Below are 16414 nucleotides of genomic sequence, written 5' to 3'. Positions count from 1 at the left end.
TTAAAAACTTATGTTTTTATTATTTATTTCCGTATTTTCATGGATTTCTATTTATTTCCATTATGTCTATTTTCACAGATTCGTGTTTCTAAAAAAATCAATGTCAAAAAGAGTTTTCGTGCAACATATATTGCTAATATCACTCACATTCGATATTAGTCCCATGTCAGGAGGCTTTGGTTACATGGCTTAAAAGTAGACATTTATAGTCGTAGTAAATTACGAAACTACCACCGTTTCATTAATCCTTTTGGCGGCTTTATCTCTCTCTCAGAGAGCTCTCTCTCTCAGGCAGAAAAACCCTAAAATTCTTAAAAGCTTCGTTTACACATACAACAGAAGAGGAGACTGTATCTATCTGTACATTCTTCGTAGCGTGTTTTGTAATAATGGAGGTCTCTTCAGTGAAAAAGCTTGAGCAGATGGAGTTCTCTTTAGAATCGGTCACTGATCTCTCCTCTTCTTCCGTTTCGTCGTCCTCTCCAGCTGTAGCTACGTTTTCCTGCGTTGATGGAGTCACGGAGCTCCGATTTCTGCAATCGGATTCGACCCATTGCTTCAATTTTGATCTCGCTTCTGCTCAGGTGAATGTCGATTCACATTCTTATGTTACTGTTCCCCTGGTTCTTCATCGGTTTAGATTTTTTTGAACGGTTTCTTTGGAAGAAACATAACTCTGTTGTTATTTTCTAGAAATTACTTCGTTCCACATTGTTGCTTCACCATTTTGTCTGGGGTTCATACTAATATTACAATTGAAGCAAATATTTTAAACTCTGAAAAAATTGAATTTTGGTAAAGTTCGTTTGGCTTATGTTTTATAATCTTATTGGGGTCTTGTTACGTCTGAGAAGGCATGCGTTGATTGTATTTCATCTTTGTTTATGTTTTTTTCTTCCTCAGTTATTCAAGTTGGGGCCAGTCCATTTCATCTGTGTATCTGATAGTTCGAGTTCATCAGAGGAGGTACGTTTGTTTGACTACTTTTGAGATAAATTTCTATTGTTATTCTTGAAATTGAATATCTTGTTTCGCCTTGTTGATATATCCTTATGTGCCCATCAATAATGTGTTACAAGATGTTTGGTTTATTTTTCTTCATGATTCATGAAATAAGTTTTCTTTTGGAAACAGAAATCATTTTCCCAAGGAGTCAATATAAAATTTATAACTGAGAAGGATAGCAAGGATTTTTGTGAATCTTTTGAAGAGTGGACAAAGGATGCTGTTGTTCAAGGTGAGCCTTTGTATCATTTAGAGATGTATTAGCATGTATGCGTTATGTTCGCTTTTACGAAAGATTCTGAAACCCATTTTAGACTAGTTATACCAGAATTTAAGTTTGTTCTGGCTACTTGTGCATTCACTATCCACTCTTCACTACCATTTTGCCGATTTCAAAATCTATGCATAATATTTGTGCAGTCTCCTTTACTGTCTACTCATTTTTTTTTCGTTTCTAGGATCATCCTTGCAAAATGGAACAGTTTCAGCTAAGAAAAGCAAGTTTGACAATAAGATAGAGGCTTCCTCGGCAAAAATGTATTTCCATTATTATGGACAACTTCTACATCAGCAAAATATGCTTCAAGATTATGTGAGGACAGGTAAAACATCTGGCCTCAATGTGTTGTTTGTTTCAGAACTGTTTCAGTTTTCTTTTCACCGTTTCTTTGCCCTGGAATAGCTCTTTATGAACCTTATGCATGTCTTCAGGTACATATTACGCTGCAGTCATGGAGAATCGTTCAGATTTTGCTGGTCGTATTGTGGTCGATGTGGGTGCTGGGAGTGGCATTTTGTCAATGTTTGCTGCCCAGGTAATATTTAGGCTAAAGGTTACAGAATTAAGAATTTGGTATGCTCGAACAAGAATAGGTTGATAGACAGGGAGAATTTTATCTGTAAAGCTAGAAAATGAATAAAGACTAAAGGGGAGTTGTTTACTGAGAAGTCCTCGCTCTCTTTTACAATTACATCTCTGATTCCAACCTACCCTTGCCTTAATCCACCGAGTAGAATTGATGATCCCTAAATGCAATAGACAGAAATACCAAAGTAAATGTGAACTATCTTCTACTTATATACCTTGGTGACGGCGGCTGTCATAGCTATCAGGTGGTTATGGTACTTGTGCATTTTTTCTTCTGTCTTCTTGATGCATATTTTTTTTTTTTGCTTAATTAGGCTGGTGCCAAGCATGTGTATGCGGTTGAAGCATCAGAAATGGCTGAGTATGCACGTAAACTGATTGCTGGAAACCCACTATTCGCTGAACGGATCACAGTAAGACTCCTAATTCAGTTTTGATCATCATATATATTTGTGATAGATGCATTTTTCTGATGATGTTGAAACTGGCACAAGTGTAGGTCATTAAGGGTAAAGTTGAGGATATCGAGTTGCCTGAGAAAGCAGATATTTTGATATCTGAACCGATGGGTATGTGTCTCAGAGACAGACTTTTAAATGTGTATTTTTCCTAAAAAATTGGAAACTTAGAATCTTTAGACCAGCAAAAACTTTGTTCAGAGAAAAGATCACTAGTGATTGAAAGTTCCTTTAATCATTTAAATGACATGTCTTATGTTCTGAACCAGGCACCTTATTGGTCAACGAGAGAATGTTAGAATCATATGTAATTGCTAGGGATCGTTTTATGTCTCCCAAGGGCAAAATGTTTCCCACTGTCGGAAGGTAAAGTAACCTTTGATAGCCTTTACTTCTTTTATTTCTTACTATGTCGTCACTCTCATGTAATTTTATCTCTGTAGGATTCACATGGCACCATTTTCCGATGAATTCTTATTTATTGAGATGGCAAATAAGGTACGGAATGCCACTGGTTATACTAAGAATTGTTTCCCACAAAACTTGCTAGCTTAGTTTGATTTTGGTTTTCAGTCTCAATCATTCAATAATACACATTCCTTTTCTATGCAGGCTATGTTTTGGCAACAGCAGAACTATTATGGAGTTGATCTGACACCTCTATATGGATCAGCACACCAAGGTTATTTTTCTCAGGTATATCTATTATCACCCAAGCATTTTTGTAATATGTATTTATACCACTAACGTATTTGTTTATTCTCATCATAACCAGTATTAATGAATCATATCTATTGATTTCACAGCCCGTGGTTGATGCATTTGATCCGAGAGTATTAGTGGCTCCTCCGATGTTTCACATGGTAGATTTCACCCAAATGAAGGTACTTAGGCTACTTAAGACTGTTCCTCAGTGTTCCACTCTATGTCACGAAATTTGATCTTTCATGGTGCACGTGAATGACTTTCAATCTCATTTTTACCCCTGAATTCATTTTCACAGGAAGAAGATTTTTACGAGATTGATATCCCATTGAAGTTCACGGCTTCCATGTGCACCAGATTGCATGGACTTGCCTGCTGGTTCGACGTTCTATTCGACGGGAGGTAACTTTGCTTCTTATTTTTCTTCATTCTTATTTTTCATGTTTGTCTTTGCAGTTGAAGAATATTTTATTTCAAACTCGTTCTTTTACTATATTTTCAACAGCACGGTCCAAAGATGGCTCACAACTGCTCCTGGTGCACCTACAACACATTGGTACCAAATTAGATGTGTACTCTCGCAGCCTATTTACGTAATGGCAGGTCAAGAGATCACTGGTAGACTTCATTTGATAGCCCACAGTGCTCAGAGTTACACCATAGATCTAACTTTATCAGGTCCGATTTACTTCTTCTTGCGTTTTCCTCATTCGAAAGCACCATCATCCAACTTTCAACTTCTTTCCAGAACTGATAACAATAGTATTGTGTTTTCTTAACAGCTAAAATGTGGGGTCCCGGTGCAAGTCAAGGCGGAATTCTCCAATCATCAACATGCAAATTCGATCTGAAAGAACCATATTATAGAATGTCTCAGCCACAAGCATACCCTGTTGCACAAGAACCACCTCTACAACCACAACCGGAGCTAAGTACACAGGTAAAAATGCATTCAGCAAATAGAATAGGTATGCTTGCTTTTTGTTTCTATATGTGTATTGATATATATGCATTTACTGTTAGCAGGATATACAAACACAAAACGATGAATTAGAAGAAGAGTTACTGCAACAACCGCCACAGAATCCGAGTACCCAGCTCTAGAAGCTAATATGAATTGAAGGTGAGAGATGATGATATCATTCTTTAGATCTCAGTCATATTTGAACTTGGAATTTTGTTTGTAACGTCGAAAAGGTAAAAAAAAAATGTTCTTGGTGTGGTTCTATCTAGATGATGAGCATGGAAAGATCCTTTGTGTGTGTGTGTTTTTTTTCACATTCGACTTATCAATTATTTAAGTTCAAGTTGTCTTTAAATACTCGCATGATCTTTATACTCTAATAACATCCACACGCAGCGTAAACAAATGAAACAAGAATCAAGTTCTTTGATCAAAAAAATCATAATATTCATTGTATATCGAGTTCAGGTTGATGAAATAATAATTTTAATTACCCCAAGCAAGAATCGGAAGAGAATTCAATGGAAGTAAAAAAAGTGAGCGAAAGATGAATTTGAAGGAGGTTTTTATCTCATCTCCGGAAAAATCCGCAGATCTACAGAAGTAGCACAATATAATTTTAAAAGAAAAAGGATTTCACAACCTTAACAAAAGGGATAAAAACATAGCAACACAGGCATTTTCTTACGAAATTCACTTCTAGTCAGTCTTCTTAAGATTTCTGCTTCTTACACTACACAAGGAGCTGGCTCTTACTTATGTCGGAGAAAATACAACCTTTGTTATAAAGAAGAGCTCATACCAAAGTGACTTATAGACCGAGCAATAGTCTCCAATCAAATCCTTAAAAAGATGGCAATTATAACAATCTGAATGTGTAGGCTCGACATCAGGAAGAATGCAGAAGATGCATCTGGATGGGAGGTACCATGAAGATTTTGGTGGTTCTCAAGAACTGAATCAAACGACGAAGGGAAACAGAAGTAATTATTTGGGGTTTAACTGATATAAGCATGTTTCAAGTGAGGAACTTGATGGAAATTGATGGTGTAACGGTAAGTAAGAGTCCTTTTCTATCTTCTAAGGTAGCGGTAGTTGAAGATGTGTTTTCCTGCCTCTTTACTTATCCAGATGGAATCTAATATTTATACTCTTCTTCTAAGGCCATGTGCAGCAATAGGCCCGGTGCAGCAATAGTGTAATTGATACTTATACTTTGTTTTTAGTATTAGAAACCAAATAAAAAAATTAATTGAATTATTTAATAATCATTTATGGTGTTTTATAATTAAAAACATATTTGGATCCAAAATAAAAATATATTTCATTCATTTAGTCTTATAATAGTCACCTTTTTCAATTTCAAAACTTAAATAAAATTGAAATAAAAATCATTCATAAGGTATTAAAACTTAAATTCAAACCAGGTAATCTTGTTGTAATAAATCAAATAAGAAAACTACTTATTTTAACAATATTAATTTAAAAACATCAACTTCTTATTACTTAATTTATGTAAATATAAAATTAATATTATTTAATATTCTCAACCACAAAAAATATTTCTACAACAAAAATACTTAGAACCAAAGCCAATACATATCAATATCATTAGAATTATTGAAAATATTCATAATTCACTTTTATTAAGAATTATTATAATATCTGAAAAGATATTAATGATTTTTCATTTCACTTTTATTAAGTTTTGCAATAGAAAATATATTTTATATATGTTAGAAAATATTAATGATTTTTCGTTTCACTTTTATTAAGTCTTATAATAGTTAATTTTTTCTATTGAAATTAAAAACACCAACTTATTATTTTATTTATTTAAATACATTTTTTTGACAACTTAAATACAATTTTTTATTATTTAATAAAAGCAATATATTTGATTGTAAACAACAAAAATACACAATATTTATTTTTAATATATAGAAGCTAAGATAGAAGATCCAAAAAAATGATTTTGCAAAACAATATATTTGACTGTAAAAAAATTGACTATTAATATTAATTTAGCTTCAAAATTAAAATTACTAATTATACGAATGAATACACTAAAGATATAAACAAAATATTTAATTATATATTATAGAATATGTCTTAATTTAAAAAACTATAAACTATTTCATATAGCAATTTAAATTTTTTGGTTTTAAAAGTATACCAAAAAAGAAAATTGAAATATTTTTTGGTCAATATTGATCAATGCTGGAGTCACTCAACCGATATATCAAAATTGTATGTTTATAATGTTAACCACATGACGTTATATAGTTCATGCATATAAAAAAAATTGAGAATACAATATTATACTTGACATTGGAATGTGTGACCATGCATTCTCGCATACTCCATCTAACTAACAATCTTTTTTCCGCCGTAAAATCACTTAGACACGGCTAAAGTGGCTAATTACGCATTTAAAATCAAGACGACCAACCGGTTTGATACTTTAGTTCTACCAAACATAGTGAAAGTGTAAATATGAATTGTATGCAATGATAACGTATTGTATATATATAGATAAAAGCACATAAGCAAACTGGACAGACTTAACCAAATGATGATTATGTTTATTAAAATCACATAGAAAACATATACACTAGCTAGACAAAAACAGAAAGAACAAAAGAAAGAAACAAATTTTCTTTCAGACTACAAATTAACGTTGCGGAGCTGGTGAAGGCTGAAAAGGTGAGAGAAGAATCAGTCGCGAGTCTCGTGGAACCTTTTGGTAAAATCAGTGGATCTCCGGTTAATAGCTGGTTCGACGAGGTACCAATTATAGAAGTTGGCTTCACTATCTTCACCATACATCTCTTCATCCGTTCCTGCCTGGTTTGATCTCTGTCTGCGTCGCCACCACGCCTTGAAGCTGCCGAAGAAGCTAAAGAAGAAACGCCACGAACCTCCCATTATGATTCTTTAGCTAGGGAGAGATAGAGAGAGATAATTAAGAGAGAGATAGAGAGAGGGATGTATTTTGCGTGTATATATCTAAAGATACATAAGCATGTGAAGGAAGAAGAGTCTGATGGTTTAGGGTTCAAAACTCAAGGTCCCGATCAATTCTCCGGATCCACCGTGCGTGTCAGCCGTGTTTGGTGGTCCTTTATATATAAGGCTGGGACAAGTTGGAATCCTAGAGGAACCATGCAGGAAATTAAACACCCCACCAACCAAATAAAAAAAATAACTTTTCACTTTCTTAAATTTTTTATATTCACATAGAATATATAAACACTACAGAACGTATCAAGAGATTATTTGTCGCTAGCTGCAGTTATTTTAATCATTACATAGGCACTAGTAATATCGTGAAAAAGCAAACTTTGAATTTAAAGCTTTTGTAGCAAGTTAATTGCCACGGAAAAAATCTAGCACATATAGCACATTTCATCGTTCCACATTGATAAATGATACTATGTACGTTGTAATATATGTTAGTTGCAGGATTATGTACATTTAAATGGGGTCCTAAAATGGATTGATCACAATTAGATTACTAAAATTACATAACTTCCAAAGTCCCCATAAAAACTATACCGAGTAAACAAAAAACTTTGAATGAAAAAGAAATAGAATATATACAAATCCGCTTTAGAAGATTGGCCACTCATTCTTTTAGTGCAGGACACCCATGTAAATAAAAGGTGTTTATTTAGATTATTATACACAAATTGAACTAGTTTTTTATTAGGGTTTATTTTCAAGTTTTTGTTTTTCATTGTTTATTATCGAGTTTAAGATGAATTTTCAAACTCCCTTTATAATTTTCTGTTCTAATTTATTTTACACGTATCAATCAATTTATCTAGTTTTGTTCATCTTGGACCAACGTTGTTTGTGACAAATTCGTTTGCGTTTGCGTTTTTTTTTTTTTGTCACACCAATTAAGCAGATCAACAGTCGCTGTCACGTAAATGCTCCGCGATAGACACTTGGGGTCCAAATAAAAACGGGATTGTTTGGGTTAATGTAAATCTTTAACTGTTTGCTGTGTGAATCTATTACAAATATTACCTTCAAGTTTTAATATTTATTCATATGTCAAGGGGATTAATTATGTAAATCTTAGAAAGAAAGAAAAAAATTACTTTTGTCAAAAAATGTTAATAACATAAGAGATTAGTTTTTAGACAGAAGAGTGAAACCCTAGTTTTCAGTGCAATGACGCCGAATCTGAGATCTAGGTAAGAGATCGATCGAGAAATATGATTATTATTATGTTTACTATCTCCCCCACCCCCGCTTGTTTTTTTCTTCTTGTTTCGATCAATTGACGAAAAGTTAACAGGGCTGGAGATCGATTCGCTCTCGCGGGACTTTGTCTTCATCATCGTTTGGTAGTATTAACGGTAAAGTTATCTCGGGTCTATATAATTCGATCGGTTCGTTTTGGTTGTGTTTTGTATTTGGAGAGGTAACTAAAACAAAAATCTCTGATTTGTGATTGGTAGAGTTTAAGAGCGGGGGCAGGACGGTTTTATTATGGCTCACCATTAATCGTAGTGGTTTAGTAAAACGAGGTCTTTACCTGATGGGGGGATATTTGTTTGATATGGATCCAGAGAGAGCGAGAGAGAATTTTCTCTTACCTGAATTGAATTTGTTTAAACTTTCTTGTTTAATTGTGTGTGACTGTGTGTGTGTGTGTGTGGTGTTAAGGTGTGGTGGTAACAAAACATCCCCTCCAGGATCTTTTAGGAGAAGATGAGATAGAAGATTATTTACGAAAGGTAAAAACAAAAATCAAGAAGCTCCTTGATGACACACTGTGACTACTGCGTTTATTTCATTTGCATTATCTTTGTTGTTGTTGTTGTTTTTTCAGTGGAGTGTGCCAGAGAGTAGATTTGAGGAATCCGATGGGGGCCGTCCGTAGCTGTAATTGGAATTTTTCTAATAATCTGTAAGCTTTGTATTTCGTGGACCAGTCAGACGTCATATAAATTATGGAGTTGCCTTTCGAATTTATGTATGTGTGTGTGTGTTATTTGATGTACACATGATATCTGATTTGTGGCACGAGTTAAGAGAATCAGCTTATGTAAACATATAAGCTGATTAACATATACTACTAATTAGCTAGCTAGGACGAGTTGCAGTAATTTTCAAAATTAAAACGTTGAGTGAGCTGCATGCGTGCGTTATGGTGGAGATTCACGTGATCCTTCATGCTTATGCACATGTATCATGTATCGTCGTTCGAGATCCAATATTGTGGCTTTGAACGGTGAAAACAAATAACATTCCTCGCTTCGGGAAGTTAAAAAGGAACCACGACTTTGTAGCGTACGATGCAGTAAGTTTTACTTACGCGTCTTTTTCTGCTTATTAAGTTATTATCATATCATATGGAGTGTCTGAAAGAACCATATTATAGAATGTCTCAGCCACAAGCATACCCTGTTGCACAAGAACTACCTCTACAACCACAGTCGGAGCTAAGTACACAGGTAAAATTGCATTCAGCAAATAGAATAGGTATGGATGCTTTTTTGTTTTAACGTGTATTGATATATATGCATTTACTGTTAGCAGGATATACAAACACAAAACGATGAATTAGAAGAAGAGTTACTGCAACAACCGCCACAGAATCCGAGTACCCAGCTGTAGAAGCTAATAAGTGAAATGAAGGTGAGCGATGATGATATCATCTTTAGATACCAGTCGTATAACTTGGAATTTTTGTTTGTAACGTCGAGAAGGTAAAGAAAAATGTTCTTGGTGTCTTGGGAGTTTTGGTGTGTTTTGGACCTTTGTATGTGTGTTTTTTTTTTCACATTTAACTTACCAATTATTTAAGCTAAAGGTGTCTTTAATATCTACTCACATGATCTTTTATACTCTAATAACATCCACACGCAATGTACCAAATGAAACAAGAATCAAGTTCTTTGATTAAAAAAAATCATAATATTCATTGTATATCGAGTTCAGGTTGATTAAAGTAGACGTAGACTAAGCTAATGAAAGTAAAAAAGTGAGCCAAAAATGAGTTGGAAGGAGGTTTATATCTCATCTCCAGAAAAAGCCGCAGATCTACAGAAGTAGCACAACATAATTTTAAAAGAAACAGGTCATATAAGATCAAACTGGTGCTCTGTTATAATGCAATGTAAGACAGAGCAGCACAGACATTTTCTTATGAAATTCACTTATATAGTCACAATCTTCTTAAGATTTCTGCTTCTTACACTACACAAGGAGCTGACTCTTACGTCAGAGAATATACAACCTTTGTGATAAATAAGAGCTCATCCACTGAAGTCGACTTGTAGACCAAGCAATAGTCTCTAATCAAATCCTGCAAAAATGGCAATGATAACAATCTGAAAGTGCAGGCACGACACCCATCTTTCTCGATCTGTGAACACTCACAGATATTAAACAATCATTGTCACCGCCAGAAACTTGGTATTCAGAATGCTCACTTCAATCAGACAAAATCCAAAACGTCTTTGGTTGGTTTTCCTATGCAAGAAACGAGATTCTCGATAACTATCTACCAAGACCGTGCAGCATGCCGTGCCTTTCCTGTTTCCCTCAAAACAGCGCCAACAATAGCTGCTTGCTCAAGACAATCATTTTTATGCAAAGTATCCAAAAGAACAACACAGGTTTTAGTATGGATGTGTAATCCTTTTCGACGTGCTTCCTCAAAAAGAGAAAAAGCTTCCATTGCCCTGTTCCCGTTACTCAGACCTTCTATCATGGCATTATAACAAGCAGAGTCTGGAACACCACCATTTGCCTTAAACCGATCAAAAAGCGCCCCAGCCTCTGCAATATTCCCAGCCTTTGCAAGTCCCGATATCATGGTGGTGTAAGAAATAGTGCTAGGTTTCATCCCCTGTTTCTGCATATCTTGCCAAAAGACAAAGGCTTTATTGAACTTCCTGACCTTACAAAGACCATTTATTAGGATACCGTAAGTAACTTGGTTTGGCGTGCATTTCAATTCTTTCATCGACTGAAAACAGACAAGGGCTTCATTGATTTCCTCAGCCTTGACCAATGCATCAAGCAATGAGTTCCATGTATAAACATTAGGAGTTAATCCTTTCTGCATAAGCTCTTCCAGGATAAGGTAAGCTTCATCAATCCTACCAACTTTCCCAAACCCATCAATAAGACTACTGTAGATTACCACGTTTAGTTCTATTCTCTTTGATTTTGCTTCCTCAAAGAGCATATAAGCTTCATCAAGCCGATCTATTTTTGCAAGCCCGTCAATGACCGAACCATACGTAACGACAGTTGGCTCAAAACCTTTTGTCTTCATTTCCTCCAACAGCTGATAAGCTTTGTTAACTTTTCCGCACTTGCAGAAACCGTCAATGACAATATTGTAAGCACGTGTGTCCAAGACACAGCCTTGCTCTTTCATGGAATAAAACAACTCATATGTTTCATTTGCAAACCCTGCTTTTATTAGTCCATGAATTAAAATCGAGTAGCTTCGAGCATCTGGGACAAACCGATGGGCTTTTATTTCTTTAAACATCGCCCTTCCCTTTTCTGGTTCTCCAGCTTTGAACATACAATCCATATACGTATTCAGAAGCTGCAAGTCAGGAGAACAATTTTGATAAATCATCTCCTTATATATCTTGTGTCCATCTTCTTTTCTACCGTGGTTGAAGAAGTTCCTTATCAGGGATGTGTAAACAATAGAGTTAGTACGACAATCAGAATCCAACATCTTCTCATAGATTTTGTAAGCGTCATCAACTCTTCCGACCTTCCCTAAGCCATCTATGAGGGAGCAGAATGTAATCTCATCTGGCGTACAAACCGTATAATCCATCTCCTCAAATATAGCACATGCTTCATCAAGCTTTTGGGACTTACAGAGCCGATCAACCATTATGTTCACAGTCCTAACATTAGGAAATAGACCAGCCTTCTGCATAGAATCACGTAGCTCAAAAGCATAGTCAAGTTTACCAGCTCTACACAGCATGTCAATGAGAATATTATAGGTTGAAAGATTTGGAGCAGCATCTTTTTTCATCTCCTCAAACACTCTCAAAGCTTCGTCCACTTTTCCCATATTCCTTAAGCATGTAAGAATGCAATTATATGCGATCACACTCGGTATAGATCCCTTTGCCCTCTGTCTCTCTAGAAGACTGTATGCTTCATCAAATTTTCCAGCCGAACCATAACCCATAATCATAGTGTTGTAAGCATAAGTGCAAGGTACCCGTCTATTCTTCTCTAAATGCTCAAACATCTCCACAGCTTCATCCAATCTGTTTGCCTTGCACAGAACTCCTATCATGCTAGTATAAGTGACTTCATCAGGCTTTAAACCATTCGCTTCAATCTCGTGAAAAAATTTCCATGCCATATCAACCTTGCCCACTTTACCAAAGCTATCTATGCATACATTATAAAGAACGATATCGGCATCAAGAGAGCTGCTCTTCATCTCATCGAGCAAAGATAGAGCAGAATCAACTCGACCCTCTTTGGCAAATCCCCGAATCAATGTCGTAAAGAGATGAACAGTAGGCTCATATCCTAACTCCTGCATCTGCTGAAAGAGAGTCAACATCATATCAGAATGATTAATCGCTGAGAAAGCACCTATAAGAGTTGTATAAGCTGAAAAAGCAGGTCGGAACTTGAACTTCCTCATCATCTGCACAACATCAAAACCTTCCCTAAGCTTATTCACCTTAACGCAGCTCAAAACCATCTCAATACAAGTGTTAACAGAAGGACCAAATCCTGCAACACTCATTTCTCCAAGAATCTGTTCCAAAGCATCAAAATTTCTGCAACGAGCCATCAACAAAAGCAAGGAGTTGTATGATTCAGGACAATGAGGCAGCTCGGTTCTCCTCTCATACCAACGGAAATACTCAATCGCCCGGTTAACATCTTTCAGCCTCCGTAAAACCCCAATGACAAATTCTGGTTGTGGTTTAAAGCTTAGAGCAGATAGAGCATTCTCAGCTGAAGGTCCCCATGGACCAGTCTCCAAAACATTGCAAATATTATCAACAGTTTGCCTATTACCCTCAAATGTATACGGTTTCTCATGATTCTCGCCATTATCAGACAAAGATGATAATTGCTTACAAACTCTGACAACAACACGAGAGGATTTTGTATCGGTGTGAAGTATAATACCTACAGAGACAAACATAACACAAATCAGGAACAATCTCATATGAGATTCATCAGTTTCTAAAGCAACAGTACTGTAAAGAAGCCACAACAATTCAGCTCAGGTACTGAAATGCACAAAAGCATATTTACCTGGTCTTAGTAGCATCCGCATCTGCATCTTCCTGACTTCCGAGTTTCAAACAACCGACTAATCTCAAAATCCAACACGATCGAAGAAGATACCAATTAAAAGAAATAAAAATCAAAGCTTTTATGTTTAACGAAACTCCCTGAAGTGAAAAAAAGCCCAGCTTTCAGGAGAAGAGAGTAGAGAGGGTTTAACTTTAACGAGATGAAATAAAACAAAACAAAACAAAACATAGGTTTAGCCGAATCGGAGGAACAAGACCCAGAAACCTCCCTATCATCTAGAGGGTTTTAGAAAAAGTCAACAAATTTGAGTTTGTCCTTTCTCTTCCAAAACAAAACCTCCCGGGTCAATTCAGGCCGGGTCTACCCTATTTTGTCCGGGTCGTCATCGGGAGCGTTGCGAGTCGGAAACGTCAGTGTGTATTCAAACTTTGCTTGCTCCCGAGTTATTTTATCGAAATCAATTAACCCTAAATTTGGGATTTTTTTGTTTTCGACCTTTCAGTTTTGTGGGATTGGTTTTAAATTCGTGTGTAGGGTTATGGTTACTTCTATATCAGAACAGTAATGAGTAACCACAAACGCAGCGGTGGTGGTTTAAACCCTTGTGAAAACTCCACTTTCTTCAGTTTATTACGTTCATCAAGAGTCATGGCTCCTGGAAATTACCGTTACCCAGAAGTGAAATCTCCGTTGCGGAGACAAATTCATGGGCCTTCGCGGATTCTGAAGAGCGGTCGAGATCGTAGCACACGGCAGGTTTCTGGTAATGGGTTTGGAGCTGCTTTTCTCACAAGGAACTATGACTTGTTTAAAAGAAATGGACTTGATTTGCCTTTGCCTTATAGAACGGATAGAGAAGTGATTGATGTTGACGATGAGTGTAGAGATGTGGAAATGATATCTAGTGATAATAGTATGGAGAGTGTGGAAAACGTGGCTATGGAGGTGGATGAGAAGGCAGAGATGGGGAACGGATTTGTTAATCTGAAAAATAGGAGCTTTATGGTGGATGATGGTTCTCAAGCTAATAGTTCATTTGTTTTGAATCTCCCTGTGACTGATGTTACGAGTTATGAAGCAGACAGAAAGGCTGTTGAGAGTGCTGAGCACCGGATTTCTAAACTGAAAGCCAGAGGCTATGGTGATTCTCTGAAAGAGAGAGGCCGTGCTTTACTGCGAAGCTTGTTTCCTTTTTCTTTTTCGTTTTGGAAACAAGATGAAGAACCAGTAGACGTTTGGCTATTTTCCCTTTTGTCTTTATAGATGTGGCTAAAGTTTAAGCTTTTATGCTTCATTGTACTTTGATTGTTATTTCAGGATGTACGGCGTGAAGCATTTCTGCCTCTTTCTAGAGAGGAGGAAACAGTGGTCAAGCGTGCATTCTCGGCTTATGACTCGTATGATTTTCATTTTTGGTCTCTTATTTACTTGCTCTAAGAATACAGATTTGTTTTTGTTATGTAATGCTATGAACGTCTCTCACTGCAGGACCATCTTGGTTGCACATGAGAACTCGAATATTGACATTACAGGGAAGATCCTGAGGTGCCTTAAACCAGGTGAATGGTTGAACGATGAGGTTAGTCAACGCATTTAAATCTCACGTGATTTCTTCTTAGAGATTGGATATAATATATTTTGTCCTGTTAGAACCTCTGTGATTTGGTAAAATCTTGGACTTTGTTCTGTGCAGGTCATTAATCTTTATATGGTATTGCTGAAAGAAAGGGAAGCTAGAGAACCAAAGAAGTTTCTAAAATGTCATTTTTTCAATACATTTTTCTTCACTAAGGTTATACCCATTTCTTCTATATGAAGTTGAGATTTTAGCCCCTATAATATGCTCATGAATTTTGACAAGAAGATATAACCTTAAATCACACCTCAGTTAGTTAATTCGGGGACTGGATACAACTACGGCGCAGTCAGGAGATGGACTTCAATGAAGAGGTTGGGCTACTATCTCAAAGACTGTGACAAGGTAAACTTGTTGTGTGCTTCTTCTGCTATCACTCTCTATATTACACTCCTTGTTGAGATACCCAAACTCTATATTCATCATACCATCTGTCTAAGAGACCTTGTTTGTTGTCAGATATTTATCCCTATCCATATGAACATCCATTGGACTTTGGCTGTAATAAATATAAAGGACCGGAAATTCCAGTATCTTGACTCATTCAAAGGAAGGGAGCCTAAAATCCTCGATGCACTGGTAATGTTATTTAAGTAAGGAAACAATTTTTGTTTTTGTGTTGTAACATATATATCCTGATACTGTAGTTTTTCACTTGTCAGGCTAGATATTTTGTGGATGAAGTTAATGACAAGAGTAAAGTAGACCTTGATGTAAGTGGATGGAGACAAGAATTTGTCCAGGACCTTCCAATGCAGAGAAATGGGTATCGTCTTCCTTATAAAGATGTCAGCTACATCTAAGCTCATACATCCATATATGTAGTACATTCGTTAACTTTGACTCTGCATTTTTTGTAGATACGATTGTGGAATGTTTATGCTGAAATACATAGACTTCTACAGCAGAGGTCTGGATCTTTGTTTCACTCAGGTAAAATCGCAGAAAGTTACTAAACCTGCCATAACTATAGTAGTATAGTAGGTCATGAGTGTCATATTGAAAGACTTATTAAGAGTGCTTAAAATAGAAAGTGTTTGTGTGATTTGGACAGGAACAAATGCCATATTTCCGGGATAGGACAGCGAAGGAGATTCTGCAACTGAAAGCTGAGTGATGTGAGCAAAATAAGGAAACTCTTGAAAGAGAATAGTTTTGAGAAAGGTCTTCTTCTTCTTCATGTAGATAGTGTTGAGAAGTTAGATGATGCACTTGTGTGTGTTTGATAATTTGATGTACGTATTATATAGAAAAGGGTAACACAGAGTGGTTATATGATGGTGAGGGCTTGATAGTGAAAATCGAATTATTATTTAAAGATTCTATTTTTCACTATCATATACTCTTGATTTTTGAATTTCGATATGTTATATTTGTACTATAAAAAAGAAAGAAAGTTGTTTTTTCCGTTAGTAGTGGTAACATGAAGGGTACGAATAAAAAGGGATACGAAAATATTATTCTATAGGAATTGCAAATGAGAA

General features: G+C 35.9%; 3 protein-coding genes and 1 long non-coding RNA gene across 7 annotated transcripts; 3 read left to right on the top strand and 1 right to left on the bottom strand.

The window, feature by feature from the left end:
- The first annotated feature begins 165 nt into the window (after positions 1 to 165).
- Positions 166 to 4355, top strand: LOC104764401 (putative histone-arginine methyltransferase 1.3). 2 transcript variants are annotated; one of them, XM_010487921.3, is made up of 15 exons: positions 166 to 584; positions 904 to 966; positions 1135 to 1237; positions 1464 to 1607; positions 1717 to 1820; positions 2188 to 2286; positions 2373 to 2442; positions 2601 to 2697; positions 2775 to 2829; positions 2944 to 3027; positions 3138 to 3215; positions 3335 to 3438; positions 3542 to 3714; positions 3819 to 3976; positions 4063 to 4355. In XM_010487921.3, exons 1-15 carry the CDS (start codon positions 390 to 392, stop codon positions 4138 to 4140), a joined length of 1605 nt encoding a protein of 534 aa, XP_010486223.1. In that variant the 5' UTR covers positions 166 to 389; the 3' UTR covers positions 4141 to 4355. The 2 variants fall into 2 exon arrangements, with proteins under 2 accessions (XP_010486223.1, XP_010486222.1); XM_010487920.3 differs by having other exon boundaries at positions 222 to 584; positions 4060 to 4355.
- Positions 4356 to 8000: 3645 nt separating this feature from the next.
- On the top strand, positions 8001 to 9846 carry LOC104764400 (uncharacterized). Of its 2 annotated transcripts, none has more exons than XR_763750.3 (6): positions 8001 to 8205; positions 8310 to 8370; positions 8681 to 8751; positions 8847 to 9317; positions 9399 to 9471; positions 9557 to 9846. It is a non-coding gene; the product is annotated as an uncharacterized LOC104764400 (long non-coding RNA). The 2 variants fall into 2 exon arrangements; XR_015591121.1 differs by having other exon boundaries at positions 8075 to 8205; positions 8473 to 8751.
- Positions 9847 to 10013: 167 nt separating this feature from the next.
- Positions 10014 to 13808, bottom strand: LOC104764399 (uncharacterized). The gene is made up of 2 exons (XM_087502082.1): positions 13292 to 13808; positions 10014 to 13162 (listed from the first exon to the last, which is right to left on the bottom strand). The coding sequence occupies exons 1-2, from the start codon at positions 13317 to 13319 to the stop codon at positions 10524 to 10526; spliced, it is 2667 nt and encodes an 888-aa protein (XP_087358208.1). The 5' UTR covers positions 13320 to 13808; the 3' UTR covers positions 10014 to 10523.
- LOC104764398 (ubiquitin-like-specific protease 1A) lies at positions 13745 to 16326 on the top strand. Of its 2 annotated transcripts, none has more exons than XM_087502083.1 (9): positions 13745 to 14527; positions 14612 to 14691; positions 14783 to 14873; positions 14988 to 15086; positions 15183 to 15275; positions 15390 to 15509; positions 15593 to 15696; positions 15791 to 15863; positions 15985 to 16326. In XM_087502083.1, the coding sequence occupies exons 1-9, from the start codon at positions 13859 to 13861 to the stop codon at positions 16045 to 16047; spliced, it is 1392 nt and encodes a 463-aa protein (XP_087358209.1). In that variant the 5' UTR covers positions 13745 to 13858; the 3' UTR covers positions 16048 to 16326. The 2 variants fall into 2 exon arrangements, with proteins under 2 accessions (XP_087358209.1, XP_087358210.1); XM_087502084.1 differs by having other exon boundaries at positions 13799 to 14521.
- Positions 16327 to 16414: the final 88 nt, after the last annotated feature.

This window comes from Camelina sativa, chromosome 19, assembly GCF_030686135.1.
Source record: "Camelina sativa cultivar CO46 ecotype springtype chromosome 19, ASM3068613v1".
Lineage (NCBI taxonomy): Eukaryota > Viridiplantae > Streptophyta > Magnoliopsida > Brassicales > Brassicaceae > Camelina > Camelina sativa.
The sequence above is the reverse complement of the archived record's forward strand: the minus strand, read 5'-3'. Positions and strand labels throughout refer to the sequence as shown.

Coding starts and splice junctions, on each gene's coding strand:
- LOC104764401 (XM_010487920.3), top strand. CDS start 390: ATGGAGGTCTCTTCAGTGAAAAAGCTTGAGCAGATGGAGTTCTCTTTA. Junction 2,287..2,372: donor TATTCGCTGAACGGATCACA/GTAAGACTCCTA, acceptor GCACAAGTGTAG/GTCATTAAGGGTAAAGTTGA. Junction 3,977..4,059: donor AACCGGAGCTAAGTACACAG/GTAAAAATGCAT, acceptor ATTTACTGTTAG/CAGGATATACAAACACAAAA.
- LOC104764399 (XM_087502082.1), bottom strand. CDS start 13,319: ATGCAGATGCGGATGCTACTAAGACCAG. Junction 13,163..13,291: donor GCGGATGCTACTAAGACCAG/GTAAATATGCTT, acceptor TTGTCTCTGTAG/GTATTATACTTCACACCGAT.
- LOC104764398 (XM_087502083.1), top strand. CDS start 13,859: ATGAGTAACCACAAACGCAGCGGTGGTGGTTTAAACCCTTGTGAAAAC. Junction 15,276..15,389: donor ATCTCAAAGACTGTGACAAG/GTAAACTTGTTG, acceptor GTTTGTTGTCAG/ATATTTATCCCTATCCATAT. Junction 15,864..15,984: donor TGGATCTTTGTTTCACTCAG/GTAAAATCGCAG, acceptor TGATTTGGACAG/GAACAAATGCCATATTTCCG.